This window comes from Ochotona curzoniae, unplaced genomic scaffold (genome assembly GCF_017591425.1).
Source record: "Ochotona curzoniae isolate NIBS_2020 unplaced genomic scaffold, NIBS_Ocur_1.0 scaffold_4506, whole genome shotgun sequence".
NCBI lineage: Eukaryota > Metazoa > Chordata > Mammalia > Lagomorpha > Ochotonidae > Ochotona > Ochotona curzoniae.
The window spans coordinates 68,663,860-68,680,837 of NW_024467119.1; the positions used below are offsets into that span (position 1 = coordinate 68,663,860).

The 16,978-nt window shown below is 39.7% G+C and overlaps 1 protein-coding gene across 1 annotated transcript in view; it reads right to left on the reverse strand.

Annotated features, from left to right (window-relative positions):
* Positions 1 to 16,978, reverse strand: part of MGAT4D (MGAT4 family member D) — a 49,119-nt gene that overhangs the window by 16,287 nt on the left and 15,854 nt on the right. Inside the window, exons 3-8 of the mRNA XM_040967392.1 lie at positions 13,459 to 13,596; positions 10,084 to 10,217; positions 8,258 to 8,304; positions 4,848 to 4,961; positions 3,134 to 3,209; positions 1,446 to 1,560 (exon numbers count right to left, since the gene is read on the reverse strand). Of these exons, the coding sequence (XP_040823326.1) occupies positions 1,446 to 1,560; positions 3,134 to 3,209; positions 4,848 to 4,961; positions 8,258 to 8,304; positions 10,084 to 10,217; positions 13,459 to 13,596 (624 nt within the window). The remainder of the gene's footprint in view (positions 1 to 1,445; positions 1,561 to 3,133; positions 3,210 to 4,847; positions 4,962 to 8,257; positions 8,305 to 10,083; positions 10,218 to 13,458; positions 13,597 to 16,978) is intronic.

The following is a 16,978-nucleotide window of genomic DNA, read 5'->3' on the forward strand; positions in this document are numbered from 1 at the left end:
AAATTTTATTTAAAAAAAATGGTTACATAAATGTAATACAGGCAGATTTTACTTATAACGAGAGAAACATTTTATATTCCCCAGAATGCCAAAAGGAAGAATTAAGAGAAGAAAAAGATGATGAAAAATTATTATTGTGATCAATGAACAAATCAAATGCTGTCAAGTAGAGGAAGGCGTGAATGAGAGCATCAACGGCAGAGCCAGTCTGCAAAGCAACTCAGCAAGGCTAGAGAGCCATTTGTATCAGTCCTCAGCATCCCTACCGCAGGGCATGCAGATTTCACAGGAAATCAGAAATGATCAAAATGGACCTCTCAAGAAATGGGGGATGCATAATTACATGGCAGCAAGAAACAATAAACTAATGCTCAGAATATAATGCTCAGATCTAGTTTTGAGGGAAAACTGGATTATCAATTTTACAAACTTAAAGCAGACACAATCATGAAAAACACCAAATATTTTACATGAATATCTGTATGTTTACATATCTATTTTCAACATATGAACACCAACAACTCTGGCACGAATCAATGTGTCATGTGTTACTACATGAAGAGAATGGTGTTCAACTTGTTGCTTTGAGGCTCAAAGAACAGAACATGGAAAGTCTATGAAAAAAGGTTAAAAATTTTTAAAAAATCACAGTACAGGCAATTTTAGGAACTTTTCATTGGTGAACATAAGTCACATATTTTTAAAGCTGTTTATTTTTTTTAACTACTTGAAAGAAACACACACACACACACATTATTCTACCTGCTGGTTCACTTTCCAAATGTCCATCCACAATAGCCAAGTTTAGGCTAAAACTCTACCCTTGTTTCCCATGTGGGTATCAGGGGTCCAAGCATTCATGCACTCACGCCCTTGCCTGCTGCTTTCCAGGCACATTAGCAGGAAGTTGGACTGGAAGCTGAGTAGTTGGGCCTGGAATTCACACTCGAGTGTGGGATGTAGATATCCCCAACTGCAGGTCACCCCACTGCACCACAACAGACTTCACATTGTTATATCCTTTAAGAATGTCAGCTTTGGCATACTGGAGATTGCAAAGACTTAGTGGCACAATATTTGTAAAGCTTCTCTACAACTTTAAATCTCAAATTTCAACATTTTTCTATGAAACAAAAATCACTTAGTCACCAAGCTAATATGTACCAGACCCATAGCAATGATTGAATAAATGGTAACTCTTTTATAAACATGTACATTTATGCTGCTTTGTTTAAATTATCTATAAACAAAATTCTGGCTTAAAAATATGGTATTGGAAATAGAAGTAGTTGCATCAGATTTTACTGTTAAAAGTATGTTTACTAAAACATGGCATTTCTTTCCATTTAGTAACAAAGTCTTTGGTCAATTCTTTAAAACTTTTCAAATTATTCTGTGCATATGCTTTTAAAGGCTTGATTCAGCAAAATAAACCTATTGCTTACCTATGAACCCAAGCACTGAAAATTCAAGGCAAAACCAGTCATGCAAAGTCATATTACGTACAAAATCTGTTATTTTTGTAAAGTACATCTGTTTAGCAACAATGTCATCTTCTAGCTGGAAAAAGACAAACCAAAAAGGCATGAGTACATTAAATGCTTCCATTGAGTGGGTTATTGCTTGAAAACAGAAAATGTAGTGGTCTATGCTGAAAAACCATTCTTATGAATATGATTTTTAAGTTTATTTTGTTGAATGTGTTTCTAGTTAGAAATCTTTTGTTTTCTAATAACCAGACCAGAGAGTAATTCATTTATTTCCTAAAGACTGACCTCTCACGTTCAATCTGGATTCTGTTTGACACAGTTCTTACCTGAATTGCTTTTCATCCTCACACGTGCTCCACTGTCTGGTATAGGATTGTCTTAGTCTATTTGGGATATTACAATGAAAAGCCTCAGACTGGTTCATAAACAAGAACCAGTTCTGGAGGCTGGGAGCCCAAGATGAAACCATCAGAAGGTGTGGAGTTGGCCATTGGCTGAGTCTTCACAGACGGCGCTTGACCATGCTGTCCTCATACCAGGGACAGGGCTGGCTCACTCTCTGAGGTCCCCTGGCTAAGGGCACCAGCTGATCACCTTCCAGAGGATCCATATTGAATTTCAGCATTCTGGGTGTTAGACTTTCAACATCCTATTTTTGTAAAGATGGCAGATGAGAAGCTGTCCATCCCTAGCAAAGATCTTGATGCTTTTAGATAAGAGGTGCCTCAGCAGAGCTGCAGAAGGGGCTGACCATTTCGTCCACAGCCCTCTGACTACAGTAATGGTGCAAATAAGCCTTGAAATAAAGACTTTCTAGAGAGAGTAGCACATGGAAATGAGACTTTCCTTTCTTTCTATAACGTATCTTGTGCATAATTTAAGAACTAAGGCCCCCTAAATGATTAAAAACAAAGTGGAAGTCCTTGGGCACAGTACCAAGGCACACAGTAGAATTGTGGTGTTCACATCACAAAGAAACCCAAGTTAGACTTCATGCTTCATTGCATTGCCCCCATCTAGGAAGTAGGGGGTATTTTCATTAAAAAAAAAAAAAAGTGGAGACATTTCCTTTTTGCTCCCTGTCTTTCTCTCTACTCTCCAAGGGCCTTCTGCAGACTTCTCAAGCATCTGTCAGCTGCCCACATGTTCAGAAACTCCATGTTATCACTTAACAATGTGCAGGAATTCAGGGACCCCCACTATGTGCAAGCTCCTTATTTTTACCATAGAATCAGGCACTACAGGACTGTGTCATTCGGAAAGTGTGAGGCAATTCAGGAGGGGAGGGTGAAGCAAAGATAATGCCTGACACGAAATGAGTGCTCAAAATACCTCTGCTTAGGCAAGTCAGATGGTGAGCCAAGAAACAGAGGCAGGACATTTCTATTTTTTCCCCTAATTTAAAATTTTCTTTTGCGTTTGCTTTAAGTAACTCTAATTTGCTCTGGTACCATGAATTCAGTGAGAAAAACTGACAGTTTATTTTGTTTCCTTTTAGCATTTCATTGTAGTATTTTCTAAGGTTATTTTCTACATTTTTTTTGTTATAAAGTAAGTTGAAGGAACACAATGAGAAAGGCAAGAATTAAGGAATGGAGAAAATAATATTTTATATGGCATATACGCACCCCCCAAGTTTTTACCTGTAAATAGTATGTGGCCTTGGGTTGGGAATACAGCATCAAAATACAGAAGTCCAGCACTTGTTTCATTTGCCAACTAAAGATAAGCAATATAATCTGTTAATATTTGTCATTCTTTACATTTTATTTACACATTAACAAAGAACAGGCTTTAATAGTCTATTAGAGCACAAGGTACATTAGGTAAAATTGACATGTTTATACTAACAAGTTTCCCTCTCATTTAATGAACAGTGTCTGGTGTCATTATTGAAGTATAATAAACAAAATATATTGATCTTACAGTAGGGTTAGTTAACTTCTTATCTAGATAAAACTTCTGGGTGATAACATTAATATTCTTTCTCACTTTAGGTCTTATTCCAATGGTTGCATAAATAAGGGTTCTAATCAAACGCTGAACTAGATACCAGCCCAAAGAATAACACACAGTGCAGTTCTTGTCCTTCTGCCCCTATAATCTGAATGGAAAGACAAGACATTCATAACAGGACACTAAAATAAGTGCTATGTGAAGACTTCAATGGTGACAGCAATCTGACAATAAGATGGGAAAGTGGAAAGACATTCCTTGCAGGTGGGCAGCATGGTGCGGGCGTGATTGCAGAAAAGAGCAGGGCTCTTGAGTTTCAGAGCACAGAGAGCTGACAGAACAGATGCTGAGGATGGATGATTTGGCAGGGACAAGGTTGCGAAGCACAACTTTTTTTATGACAAGTGGGAGATTCTGAACGTGATCACCTGTAAACAAGATTCTTGTGCTATGCATGGAGAAGGCAGCATAGAGCAGCTGTACTGGGTTAGGACAAGAAGGAGCAAACAGAGCTCTAAGGGGAAAGTGTGAGCCAAGTTCAAGGCAGAGGAAAGGAGAGGAGAAGGATCTCATGGAATAAGAGTTTTGAAAAGAAACATTAGCTACATATGAAAAGGGCTGGAGGAAAAACAAGGGTCTAGGATGGCTGCTAGCACGTTGACTCCACAACCTAGGCATGGTACGGGTCATAAATTAAAAGCCAGGCAAAACTCCTAAAGTAAAGCTAAAAGATCTCCTTGGAGAACTTTTTCTGCTTTCTAAACTTTCTACTTATTAATCTGGATTTGAGGAACCAAATACTTACATTCCCATAATATTGACTACATTTGTTACCAAACATGTATTAAAAATGCATCCCTTTTATATGTCTAGAACTTTTGTCAATATTGTTTTATAAATAATCATCAAAGTTTTATTCTCAAAATTCCTCTTCTAAATATGTCATTAAGATTTCAAAAGGAAGGGAAACTCAGGGTTATCAGGGACAAGCAGCCAATAAAAAAGCTGGGACTAGAATCTAGGTGTAAGGATTCATAATCGCAGCCTTTGTCCTCCCCCTCCTTATATTTTTGTTAATGACTGGTTGTAAGTACCAGCATACACCGTCAGTGGTGAGCTTGTCAGCGTGTAATAGCTGACCTGGGAGTGACAGGTGGAATATCCTGGTCTGAGACATCTGCCCACTCCTACGGTGTAGACGTACTCACCAGGCCTGATTTCATGCTAACCATTGATGTCACTAAGCAGAGCTTGGCAGAGATGCACTGGGGAGCTTTGGCAAGCTTTTCAGAGCTCACTCCAGCACATTGCAATCCTTGCAAGTGTCTACTGGATGCTAATTCCTGGATTTCATCGGAGAACATGAGTTCCTTAAGTGCACTGCTTTCTCAGATTCCATACCTGTGAATCGTTTTTGAGCCATTAGTGAATTGCCAGGCATGTATCATGTCTGGATAGAGAAAAGCAGGTATTGAAATGACCTCCAAGAATCCCAAGTTCACCTGCCTCTTGAATCTACAAAGAGAAGGAAATGGAGGCTTTTAACTGAATATTTGTTTCGATTTGCTATAAATTATGTAATACATACCTAAACAAAATTTTCTTATGTATGTCTCCATATTTTGAGATAATACATAGTATCTACATCATAAAACACTTTTACAGAAGTATTTCTTTCATAAATTAATAACAAGAAAGTAAACTACATGAGCAATCTTCAAAAAGTTCATGGAAATGCAAATTTTCGAACATTTTTGGCAGCAAAATAGTTACTCATTTTTCATGAAGCTTTAAACATATAAAATCTCATTAGATTATAATTTTTTTAATTTAAATAGGACACATAGTCTGACATTTGTAATTAATGTGAACTTGAAGGCAGTAGGAGACAGCCAAAGTGCTTGAGTCTGTGCCAGCCATGGGAGAGAACTAGATGGAGATTCTGGTTCCCAGCTTTGGCCTCGCCCAGCTCCAGGTTTTATGTGCTTTTAGGAAGTGAATCAGCAAATAGAAGCTTTCATTCTCTCTCTCTCCTACTTTTTCAAATGAATAAACAAATAAAATTAAAAACTACTCTTGACCAACTTTCCTAAAAGAGTAAAACACCTTAATATTCATGATTTTGACATGCAAAGTATAGTATACCAACCTAGCTATACATTAATATTTTAAAAGTCATGGAACAATTATGACTTTTCACATTGGGTTTTAATATCATCTGGCATGATTTCAATTTGCACAAACATTTTTATGGTCCCACACTTTCTTGCAAAAAAAGGATTGCCTGCATACATGTAAATACACACGCACACAAAGCAGAAAGCACATTTACTTTTAAGATTCAGTTATTTTTCTTTGGAAAGGGAGAGTTACTGAGACAAGGAGAGGCAGAGAGAGAGAGAAAGAGAGCGCAAACCTGCTAGTTCACTCTGCAAATGGCCTCAGTAGTTGAAGCTGGGCCAGGCCAAAGCCAGAAGCCAGGAGCTTCCTCTGACTCTTCCGTGTGAGAACAGGGTCCCCGGGATTTGAGTCCTCCTCTGTTGCTTCCCACACCATAAACAGGGAGCTGGATCAAAATTTAAGCAGCCAGGGCATGAACGGGTACCCATAAGGGATGCCATCGCCACAGGTGGAGGACTGGTGCATTATGTCACAGTGCTGGCCTGAAAACATCTTTTATTGATGGGTGAGTTTCAGTAGCATGGAGGTAGAAATCGCACAATTGTGCTGAAAAAGAATGTGAGTTTGGGACCCAGGAAAACTGGTAGCAATTTTGCTTCTTTTGATCATGGACACTAAGTAATTTGCCTCCTTTGATATTCAATCTGGAATAGACTTTCATGGAAAAAAACTATTCCGCATCCTTATAAGCGCTCCATTAGTGGAGATGTCAGGAGGAAAGTGGCCAGCACTCTGATTTTATGGTTTATTCAGCTTTTAAAAACTAATTTTGAGATGTTCCTTGAGGAATGGAAAGCATTAATATGGAAGAGAAGAATGAGAGTTTCTGGTATTTGGGTATTTTTTTAAGGTAAAAATAATAATCCCTAAAAATTTTTAGGTGAAATTGTGTAACCTCAAACCACAAGAGTTTGTATAGCAATTTAGAATAGTAGAGGCAAATGAAAATAACCTCAAGTAGCAGTACATACAATCATGAACAAGTCTGGTTTACAGGAGTAGATATTTAGCCCAGCAGTCAAGAGGCCCATGTTCCACACAGGAGTCTCTGAGATTTTGACCCAGCTTCTGCTCATGGCTCCAGCTTTCTGCTAATGAAAACCCTGGCAGGCAGCAGGAGATATTTCGGGGAACGGGGTGCTGGACCCTTCTTGCCAGAGACCTGGCTTTAGTGCCTGGCTCCTGGCTTCTGCTGCAGGCTCCGGTCCTAGATGACACAGGCATGTGGGAAGTCAAGCAGCGATGGAAGCTGCATGTGTCTGCCTGTCTCTCTTGCTAGGCCTCAAAAATAAGTAGAAAACAGGGTATTCTTGAGTATAAGAGTTTGGGGTTCAATTTTAAATATTTATTTATTTTTATTGGAAAGACAGATCAGAATTATGGAGGGAAGGAGAGACAAAGATCTTCCATCCGCTGGCTGACTCCCCAAAAGCCGTGATGGCTGGAGCTCAGCTGATCTAAAGACAGGAACCTGGAACTTCTTCTGGGTCTCTCACACTGATGCAGGGTCCAAATGCTTTGGGCCGTTCTTTACTGCTTTCCCAGGCCATCAGCAGAGAGCTGGATTGAAAGTGCAGCAGCCAGGACACAACAAAAAATACACAGAATTTTATTTAATCTTGCCAATTCCCTTTCCCTTTCCATATGTCACCCAGTTTAAGTTTTCACCAGTTGACTTTACTGCCCCATCAACTCTCTCATCCTCAACACAGTATCTAAGGTAATTCACAAAGAAAAAGCAAAACTTCTAAGGAAGCAATTCTTTCATTCCAGTCTCCTTGCCCCAAGTTAACTTTCCTCCTCCCTGTTTGCAACCCTCATCTATAGCACAGAGTTCGTCTTCCTTAGCATGGTGCCAAAGGATGAGATCTCCCTGTGGCCTGCCTTACCTTGCTCCAGTTTTCCCTCTTAGTCCTAAACATCCACACTCCAGGATTTACTTACAGTTCCTAAAACCACTGGCCTTCTGTCTTCCTAAGATATTCTACTTGCTAGGCATGATCATACACCTCTCTCTAGATGACATTTAGTGGCTGGGGTTGTGACAGTGGGTTAAACCAAGCCCATCTGCCCGAGAGCTTGACACTTTAGGTTCGGCTCAGTTAACACCCCTCCTCTCTGTCTTCTCATATTGCCTTATGACACCCAGCTCTGTGCTGTGATTCCAAGTTGTTGTCACCCACTTGAACACAAGGCTCTGGAAGCCTGGGCCAAACCCAGAACATCTTGTTTGCTGAATGACTTCACGGTGACTCGTCAGGATGTGCCTTCACTGCTACCCCAAAGGAGATGGCAAGCACAAGCGATGAAGTAACTTCATCCAGAGGGAATATAAGAACATTGCAAAATTTCCTTAGGAACAATAAATTTTGTGGGGGAATAGTTATTGCAATAATTATTACATGGAAAATAGGAATTCTAATGGGAGGTAACTTCCAAAACTGGAGAGAAACACAAGCTATATATTTCATTACAACGTGACAGATACTACTGGTTCTTTCTGCATGTCTGTGCTCATGGAAAAGAACATGGTCATCAATGAATTAGTCACACAATTCAGAAAAAAAAATGGGCTAGGAAATGAGAAAATAGAGAATAACTAGTTTTTAAATTTGCCAGCTATTACTTACTTTTTTGTAATCATACTGACAACATAATTTAAATAATCTTCATTGCTCTAAAAATGAGAAAAAAATACAGAAACTGAGCATGTTTCATAGTTTTCCAGGCAGGTTTTCGCTGTGTATAAATCTAATACAAATGTGGAAAGTTCTTATGTTCTGAAACACTACTAGTCCTTTCAGTTTCTACACAAGAATTTAAAATATTTTAAAAATCCAACTTGCATCTAGAAAACATTGCATTCTTCCTTTGCCACAATATGCAACATTACTATTTATTATTTACACCTCAAAACTAGTTTACAAATGTATTTAATTTGAAACTGTTTCACTCTTACTACAGTCACTTTGGAATGGTTTATTTGAAAGAACTATTCTTTGGAAATGTCCCCACTTGTGAGTAAATTGCAATAAGAAGCTATAAGATGATGTCAACTTTCCCCCAGATAGTAGTAGTCACTTTGATTCCCAAGGTTTCCTCCTTCCTGACCCTCTATGGCCTTGCTTGTCACTGAACTGTGTGCTAGATTACGTTACAGGCTGGTTTACAAACACCTTCAGATGGTGGCCCTCTCTGGAAGACATTTAGTGGCTGGTGTTGTGACATAGTGGGTTAAACCACTGCTTCCAGCACAAATCACAGTTTTTGTTCTGGCTGCTCTACTTCTGATTCATCTCTCTGCTAATGTGCTTTGGAAAGCAGTGGAAGATGCCCAAAGACTTGGCCCCTGCACCCTCATGGGAGACTCAAAGAAGCTCCTAGCTTCAGTCTAGCCCAGCCCCAGCTGTTGCCTTCATGTGGGGAGTGAATTAGCGGACCGAAAATCTTCCTCTCATCTTTCCTCCTCTCTGTATAACTTACTTTCCAATAGAAATAAATAAATAAATCTAAAAATATATAGAGAGGCCTATAAGTAGTTCAAAAAAATAAAGTCTGCACTTTGAAGGATGACAGCATCCTTGTCAAATCTGAGTTACACGGAAGTTACACAAATCTGAGTTGTCTCTAAAGGTGTACCATCACGTAATTTAAAGCCATCAGGCATCAGTGTTTGTGTTCTCAGCTCCCACACTATATTGTCATGTTTTTAAAAAATTGCCTGAGTCTCTTCTTAGGATAAATTCCTGGAATCAATCTGGACTTCTGCGATAAAGAATATATATATATTTTAAATGTCATCTGTGTCCCCAGATTTCCCTCCAAAAGGCTCTGTGACGTTAAACATCTGCAGCTTTACATGGCATTATGGGCGAAATAGAAGTCCATGGAGCCATCGCAGGCCTACTGTGCTTGCTTCATAAAGCACCAGGAAAGGTGCTCCTTGTCCTTAGGCTGCAATTTCTTCACCCGTAAGCTTCACAGGGATGTGATTCAGGTTACAAATCATGTCCAGCAAAATCATTCATGGTTCATCAGTTCCAGGCAGAAGTCTCTCAATGAATGGTCCTTGCTGTTACTTAATATTCATTAGCCCTGGATTCATACACCCAGGTTCTATTTGGCTGGTAGCATTACAGCATCAGCTCTAATGTTCTGTGTATAGATATGATCTCTGTTTCACATAGTATGCACAGATTCTGTGTTAAATGAAATTCAAGTTTTCCAAGCTTATTATCTCCCACATTTAGACAACATTTCTTAAGATTTAAGTATTTAGTTCCTTCTCAGTGGCATTAAGTAACATTAAATATGTTATCTGTTCTCTTAAAAAAGCATCTGGGGATTACTATTTGGAAGAATGATAACCCACACAGGTGCAGTGATCAACACTGAAGAAGCGAATTTAGAGATGGGCAGGGAAGGGACAGGAAAACCTGTTACCGTTCATACATACATCCGCAACAGAGACAATCACCACGGAGTCCTCTTCCTCAGAGCGAGTCATCCAGGACAAAACCGAGGTGAGTGTTTGCTTCAGGTAGCTGTAACTTCCTCTGCTGATCGTGGGAATGCCCAGTGCGAAAGAAACTGCAGGCACAGAATCTAAAATCAGCATTTCAAATCCCAGTCGACACTTAAAGTCAGCAGGAATCATATGCTTACTTGTACATCTCTGTGAGCCTTAGGGTCACAGGAAGGATGTGACACTGTAGTGTGTTCATCCCTATCTGCTATTTGGTTTTCTGGTTGAGAAAACTGTCGTTTGCAGTGGACTGTTAGTAAATGCATTAGGTACACTCCAAGATGTTGTCGGCCTGGAGAATTCTGGTGTTGTGAAAACAGCACTGTTTCCCATTAGTAACAGGTTTCATCCGACTGAGTACACAGTGCCACACACTGACTAACACCCTTCCTGAGGGAATATTGAAACACAAAACAGCAAACAACTGTGGAGTACTTTCATTTGAAAAAAACGAATGAAGTGGTTTCCAAATTATTTGATTATATGAATCCATATCTCTAAATAACTAAAAAAATAATTTGTTTTATTATTTGTAAGTCAGTGTGGCAGAGAGAAATGAGAAACCTAGAGAAAGTGATCTTCCATGCTTTGGTTCACTCCCCCAAATGGCCACAGCAGCCAGAGATGGGCCAGGTGAAAGCCGGGAGGCTGGAAATTCAGCAGGTTTCCTACATGGATGAGCAGGTCGGAGCATTTGGCTCATCTTCTGCTTTTCTATGTGTACCAGCAGGGGAGCGGGATCAGATGTGAGGCAGCCAGGATTTGAACCCAATACATTTTTTTTCCTCTACCAAGATGGCCATCTTCTACTTGTCTGTTCTTCACAACCCACCTGCCTTTCCCTAATTCAACCTATTTCAATTATTTTTTCCCTTTCATGGCACTTACACGCCATTCCTCCTGGACTCTAGAATATTAGATTATTTGCCCCACCTCATTCAGCACTAAATTCCTTGGGTCTAACATGCATGCAGAAGAGAAAGGAACAATGAGGCAACAAGGAACAACTTCATCAAGAAGTTTTCATTTAACCTTGAAAGTCCTAACAGTCACATCATGAGTCAACTGCAGGTTGGGAGCAGGTACTGCACTGGTTAACAGACAGTGAGCAGCAAATGCAAAACACAAGGGCATCTCAAAGCTTTTGTCCTGTTTCTGGGAGCTGTGGGTGGTTCAGGGTTTCTTGAGAGGAAAGAGTAGCAGAAGTTGAGTTTTGACGTACACAGCCCATCAAAGAGCCAGCTTTATTTCTATGTGCACTGAGAATCTACTGAAGGATTTTAACTGAGGGTGAAGTGGGCCTGGCTTAATGGCCTAGTGGCTGAATCTTTGCCTTGCAAGTGCAGGGATCCCATATGAAAGCTCGTTCATGTCTCTGCTGCTCCACTTCCTATCCAGCTCCCTGCTTGTGGCGTGGGAAAGCAGAAGAGGATAGCCAAAGCCTTGGGACTCTGTGCCCTTGTGGGAGACCCATGGGAGACACGAGGAAGCTCCTGGCTCCTGGCATTGGATTGGTTCAGCTCCAACTGTTGCAGCCACTTGGGGAGTGAATCAGTGGACAGAAGATCTTTCTCTCTGTCTCTCCTTCTCTCTGTAAATCTGCCTTTCCAATAAATACGAGTAAGTCAAAAACAAAAAATGTGAGGGTGAAATGTTTTTAGCTATAAACTTTAGTAACATACCTCTGATGAAAGTATAAAGACTAGATTGACCTCAGTGATTCTAACACTATGGGAAAAGTTACAAGTCTGTTTCAATAGACCAGGCAGGAAATGATGACATGTTCAATCATAAATAAATCAGAAAGGAGTGATTAGACAGAAATCACTTGAGATACATGCAAAACTCAGAAACAGGACAGATAAGTTTGACAGTCTGTCCACCAGACTGAGCCATAGGCTTCAATACTTTTGTGTATGTTTTATGTGCTAGGATCTTTTATTTTCCAAGAGGAAATATCCCTTCTGATCATAGACAAAACTCTGGCTATTGGAGGTATTTGGGGAGTGAACCAGCAGATAGAAGAACTCTCTCTGTCTCTCTCTAGCTCTCTTCTCTGTCTCTTGTTTGTCTTAATCTCTCTGTTATTCTGCCTGTTGAGGAGATAAAAATGAATGAAAGTAAAATTTAAAAAAATGAGGATGTGTGTAACTGAATTAGGAAATTATTCAGAATTGATTACTGCTCTAGTAATTACACTATCCCTGTACCATCACAAGCTCATATATCATGAGCATTGTTCCGCCTCCCATCAGCAACATCTCTCTACCTCCTTCCCTACACTCTGTGTCATGGGCTTCTGCTACAATCCCCCTGAGACTATGATGAAATATGAGGCAGGCAGAATTGTAACTCAAATGGTTTCTTAATCTGTGCCTCTATTTTCTCAGTCATTAAACAGATGACAACAGTAGCCCATACTGCACTGGGCAGAGAAAGTTAAATTTGGAAAACGAGAGAAAACATAGAATGATAACCCTGAATATTCAGTAGACATTGAAAATCATCCTTGGATACCTGTATCCCAACACAATCAGCTTGGTTAATATGTCAGATGCAAATGACACAGAACAGCACTGATTATTCCCCAGGTACTAGACAGCTCAGGGATCAAGAACCTTCTGTAGACAATCAGAAAACATTTCTGGCACTTAGGCCAAACAGTCAGTGGTATGACAACTTTGTGTAGAACAAAAGTCAATGCAGAATGCAGACAGTAAGTGAATGAATAATTGTGTTCCAACACAACTTTATGTAAAAACCGGCAGTCTATAATCTTGACTTACAGTAACTGGAATGAATGAAATGTGTGGGAATGGCAGCAGTCCTGAGACTTGGCCTAGCCTGGCTTTAAATGCTTTAAACTCATGTGCCTTTTTTTTTTTCATGAATACTTATGTGAACTTATGCTCATTCTTCAATGCTTAGCTCATCATATAACGACTCTCCTGTAAAGTCTTTGCTGACCCCAGTCTCAGAAAGATGGGAAAACAGGAAGGTTACCAGGTAAGAATATATTTATGAAAACAAAGGAGAAAATATTTGCCATTTACTTAGGTAGATATTTAATGCATATTAAACTCTACTGACTTATTTTCAAAGCCTTTATAATAGAATGGAATTTGAATTCAAGTCATCAAATGCTCACTGAATTTTGTCTTCTGAGAAGGTACTGACTTCTGTTTGTTTAAATTAATATCAAGTAAGCTTGTGGTTTATGTATGAGTTCAAGTCCTATATGCATGGTTTACATTTTAAAACTTAAAAAATACATCCCCAAAGATTTCATTTCCTTAAACTTCTTACCATTTTTTCTTCCTTTACCAATAAGTACATTAGGATAAATATTGCCTGCGTTTTTCAGATGAGGGAAAAAGAACTTTAAGTCTTCAAATGCATTAGAAACTTTTTGATTTTGATTCAGCGTGTCCACTTTATTTTCAACTGGAAGAGAAGAATAATAACACGTCTGAGTTTGAGATTGTAAAGACTTTTCTCCTTTGGATACAAGTTTCAAAAAGTTAAATTAATAATTCACAGATTCAATATAAAAGGAATACTCTAAAATGTGAGTTATCAAAACCATACTTGTTACAACATGTAGGACAAAGATGACTGATTCAGATTTATTTTTTTAAAATATTTATTTCTTTTATTGGAAAGGTAGATATACAAAGAGGAGAGAGAGAGAGGAAGATCTTCCGTCTGATGATTCACTCCCCAAGTGGCCACAACAGCTGGCGCTGAGCGATCCAAAGCCAGGAGCCAGGAGCTTCTTCTGGCTCTTCCACATAGGTGCAGAGTCCCAAGGCTTTGGGCCATCCTCGACTGCTTTCCCAGGTCACAGGCACGAGCTGGATGGGAATCAAGGCTGCCGGGATTAGAACCAGTGCCGATATGGGATCCCAGTGAATTCAAGGCGAGGACTTTGGCCACTAGGCCACTGTGCCGGGACCCAGATTTATTTTTAAAGCATAGCACATTTAAGCACAATGAGCTGGAAAGCCAGAGGCCAAAAGAACTGTCAGTTCCAAGTGAAGGAAGTCTAAGTGAGTCATGCTATAGCTGGTTTCCTCTGCTTTGATTAACATCATGTGATTAGAGTTTGTATCTGTAACTTGTTTTTGTAGTCTGCATTTAATGACTCCATTTGTACTATTCATTAGAATATGCCACCATCATTATGTATGAAAAATATAAAATTGGAGACCATATACTACTCAATTTTCATTCCTACTCTGTAACACTAGTTAAAACAGCATGGTGTCACACAGAAAATAAATGTACAGATTATTGGAATAGACCACAGTAAACTGAGATAAAACTATACCAGTTATTGAATTTTGACAAAAGTACAAAGGAAATTCAAAGAAAGGTTACTTCAAAAAAAAAGTGTTGCTGGAACAGTTTGATATCCATGTGAAAATATTTGAGTCTTGGGACCTGCGCAGCAGCCTAGTGGCTAAAGTCCTCACCTAGCATACATCGGGACCCCATATGCATGCCGGTTCTTATATCAGCGGCCCCGCTTCCCATCCGGCTCCCCACTTGTAGCCTGGGAAAGCAGTTGAGGCTGGCCCAAAGCCTTGGGACCCTGCACCCATGTGGGAGATCCAGAAGAAGCTCCTGGCTTCGGAATTTCTCAGCATCAGCCATTATGGCCACTTGGGAGTAAATTAGTGGGCAGAAGATCTTCCTCTCTATCTCTCCTCCTCTTTGTGTATCTGACTTTCCATAAAATAAATAAATATAAAAAAATATTTTGAGTCTTGACCTATACAAAAATTAACTCAGAAAGTTTCATGCACTTACTTGTAAAACATAAAACTATTAGGCCGGGTGTTTTAGCCTTATTGTTAAGACAACAAGTGGAATGCTCACATGCCAAGACCGCATGGGTTCTTTTGGCTCCACTCTGCTTCCAGCTTCTCTCTGATGTCCATCATGAGTGGCAGTGATGATGGCTCTGCGAGCTGGGTGCCTGTGCCTACACAGGAAACCTGGACTGAGTTCTCAGCTCTGGGTTTTGGCCTGGCCCATCTTTGGCTATTGGGAGCCTTGCTGAGTGAACTAGCAGATGGAAAACTTCCATCTCTCTCTCTTTCTGTCCCTCAAGTTAAAAACAACAAACAAAAAACATAAAACTCTGGAAATTTTAAACACATGAAAGAGTATATTCCTGACCCTGAACTATATAAACTAGTTATTAGATACAACATATTAATACATAAAATAATATATAGATCAATAGATGAAATTGAACAAAATTCATCAAAAATTCAAAATGTGTGCTCTCAAAAAGACACTGTAAATAAAAAAGAAATGATGAGGTCTGGAATAAAACATTTCCAAGTGTCATACCCATCTGGTTAATACCCAGGATAACACATACAACTCTTCCTCCAAACTCAATAAGAGGGTGGGCTTTGGTGCAACAGATAAATCACTATTTGGGACACCCACATGCCAAGCATAGTGTGGGATTTAAGTCCCAGTTGCTCTCAATTTCAGTTTCCTGCTCATGTGCACTCTTGGAGGTTGCAAGTGAAGGCTCCATTACTCGGACCCCACACAGAGTTAGAATGAGTTTCTGGTTTCTAGCTAAATGGCAAATCAACCAGCAGATGAGAAAAGTCTCTTTTTTTCCTCCCCTCTGTTTCTCTACTGCTCAAATAAATAAAATTTTAAAAACCCTCAGCTAAGAAAAGAAACCACCTAGTTTAAAGCAGGTAAAGACTTCAATGGATATACTTGTAAAGAAAATATCTGCATGGTAAGTGGGCACATTGAAAAACTGCTTGTTAGTCCCTGGTGAAATACAATCTAAAATCCATGTGAAACCATGATCATTTGGGGGCTACAGTGGCTTGCAATAACCTGGGCTCTAGTAACCTGGAGTCACTGCAATGGTCACACATTGTAGCAAGGAATACTAAACGGTCCAGCTGCTCAGGAAAACAGTTTAGCAACTTCTTAGGAAGCAGCCATCAGTCCTACTTCTATGTATTAATATTTAAAAAAAAAAAAAACTTTTCTTTATACAAAAAAAAATGAATGTCTGTAGAAACATTTAGTTTGTAATTCTCTGAAACTGAAAGCAGCTCAGATGCCTTTAGTTGGTAAGGAACAGACTATTCATTGTATAGTCAAATGATGAAATGCCACTCAAGGGTTACCATTGTGGCACAATGAGTTAACATACCACTTGTGAGACCTGCATCCCATATGGAGCAACAATTAGAATTTCATCTTCTCTGCTTCCAATCCAGTTTCCTGCTAATGTACCTGATAGGGCAGCAGATCATGGCCAAAGTTCTTGGGTTCATGCCACCCACATGGGAGGGGACCCAGAAGGAGTTCCAGGATCCTGGCTTTTTCTTGGCACAGCCCACAACTGTCACAACCATATGGGGAATGTATCTCCTGGTAAAGATCTCTCTCTCTCTCTCTCTCTCTCTCTTTTTTTGTCATTCTGCCTTACAAATAGACAAAATAATTCTTCAGTACATAAAAAGAAATGCTATTCAGCCAGAAAAAGATAACTGGCCACACAACAATTTGTGATGAAACCATGCTAAATGAAAGAAGTCAGACACAAAAGTTACTTGCTGCATGATTCTATTCCAGTGGTATTCTGGGAAAACTATAGCAGCAGGCAGAACTGGCCAATGGTTGCCTGGGGAGGGGGTGATCTCACCACCGGGGAGAAGTCTATGAGATCACTATGCCCTGGAGGACTGGAGTGCACTGAAGGGTTATGCACAGGACCGTGGAACTTCCCAGAAGGTAACAAGATTGGAAAGAACGCTGCCTGGTACTAGTTATT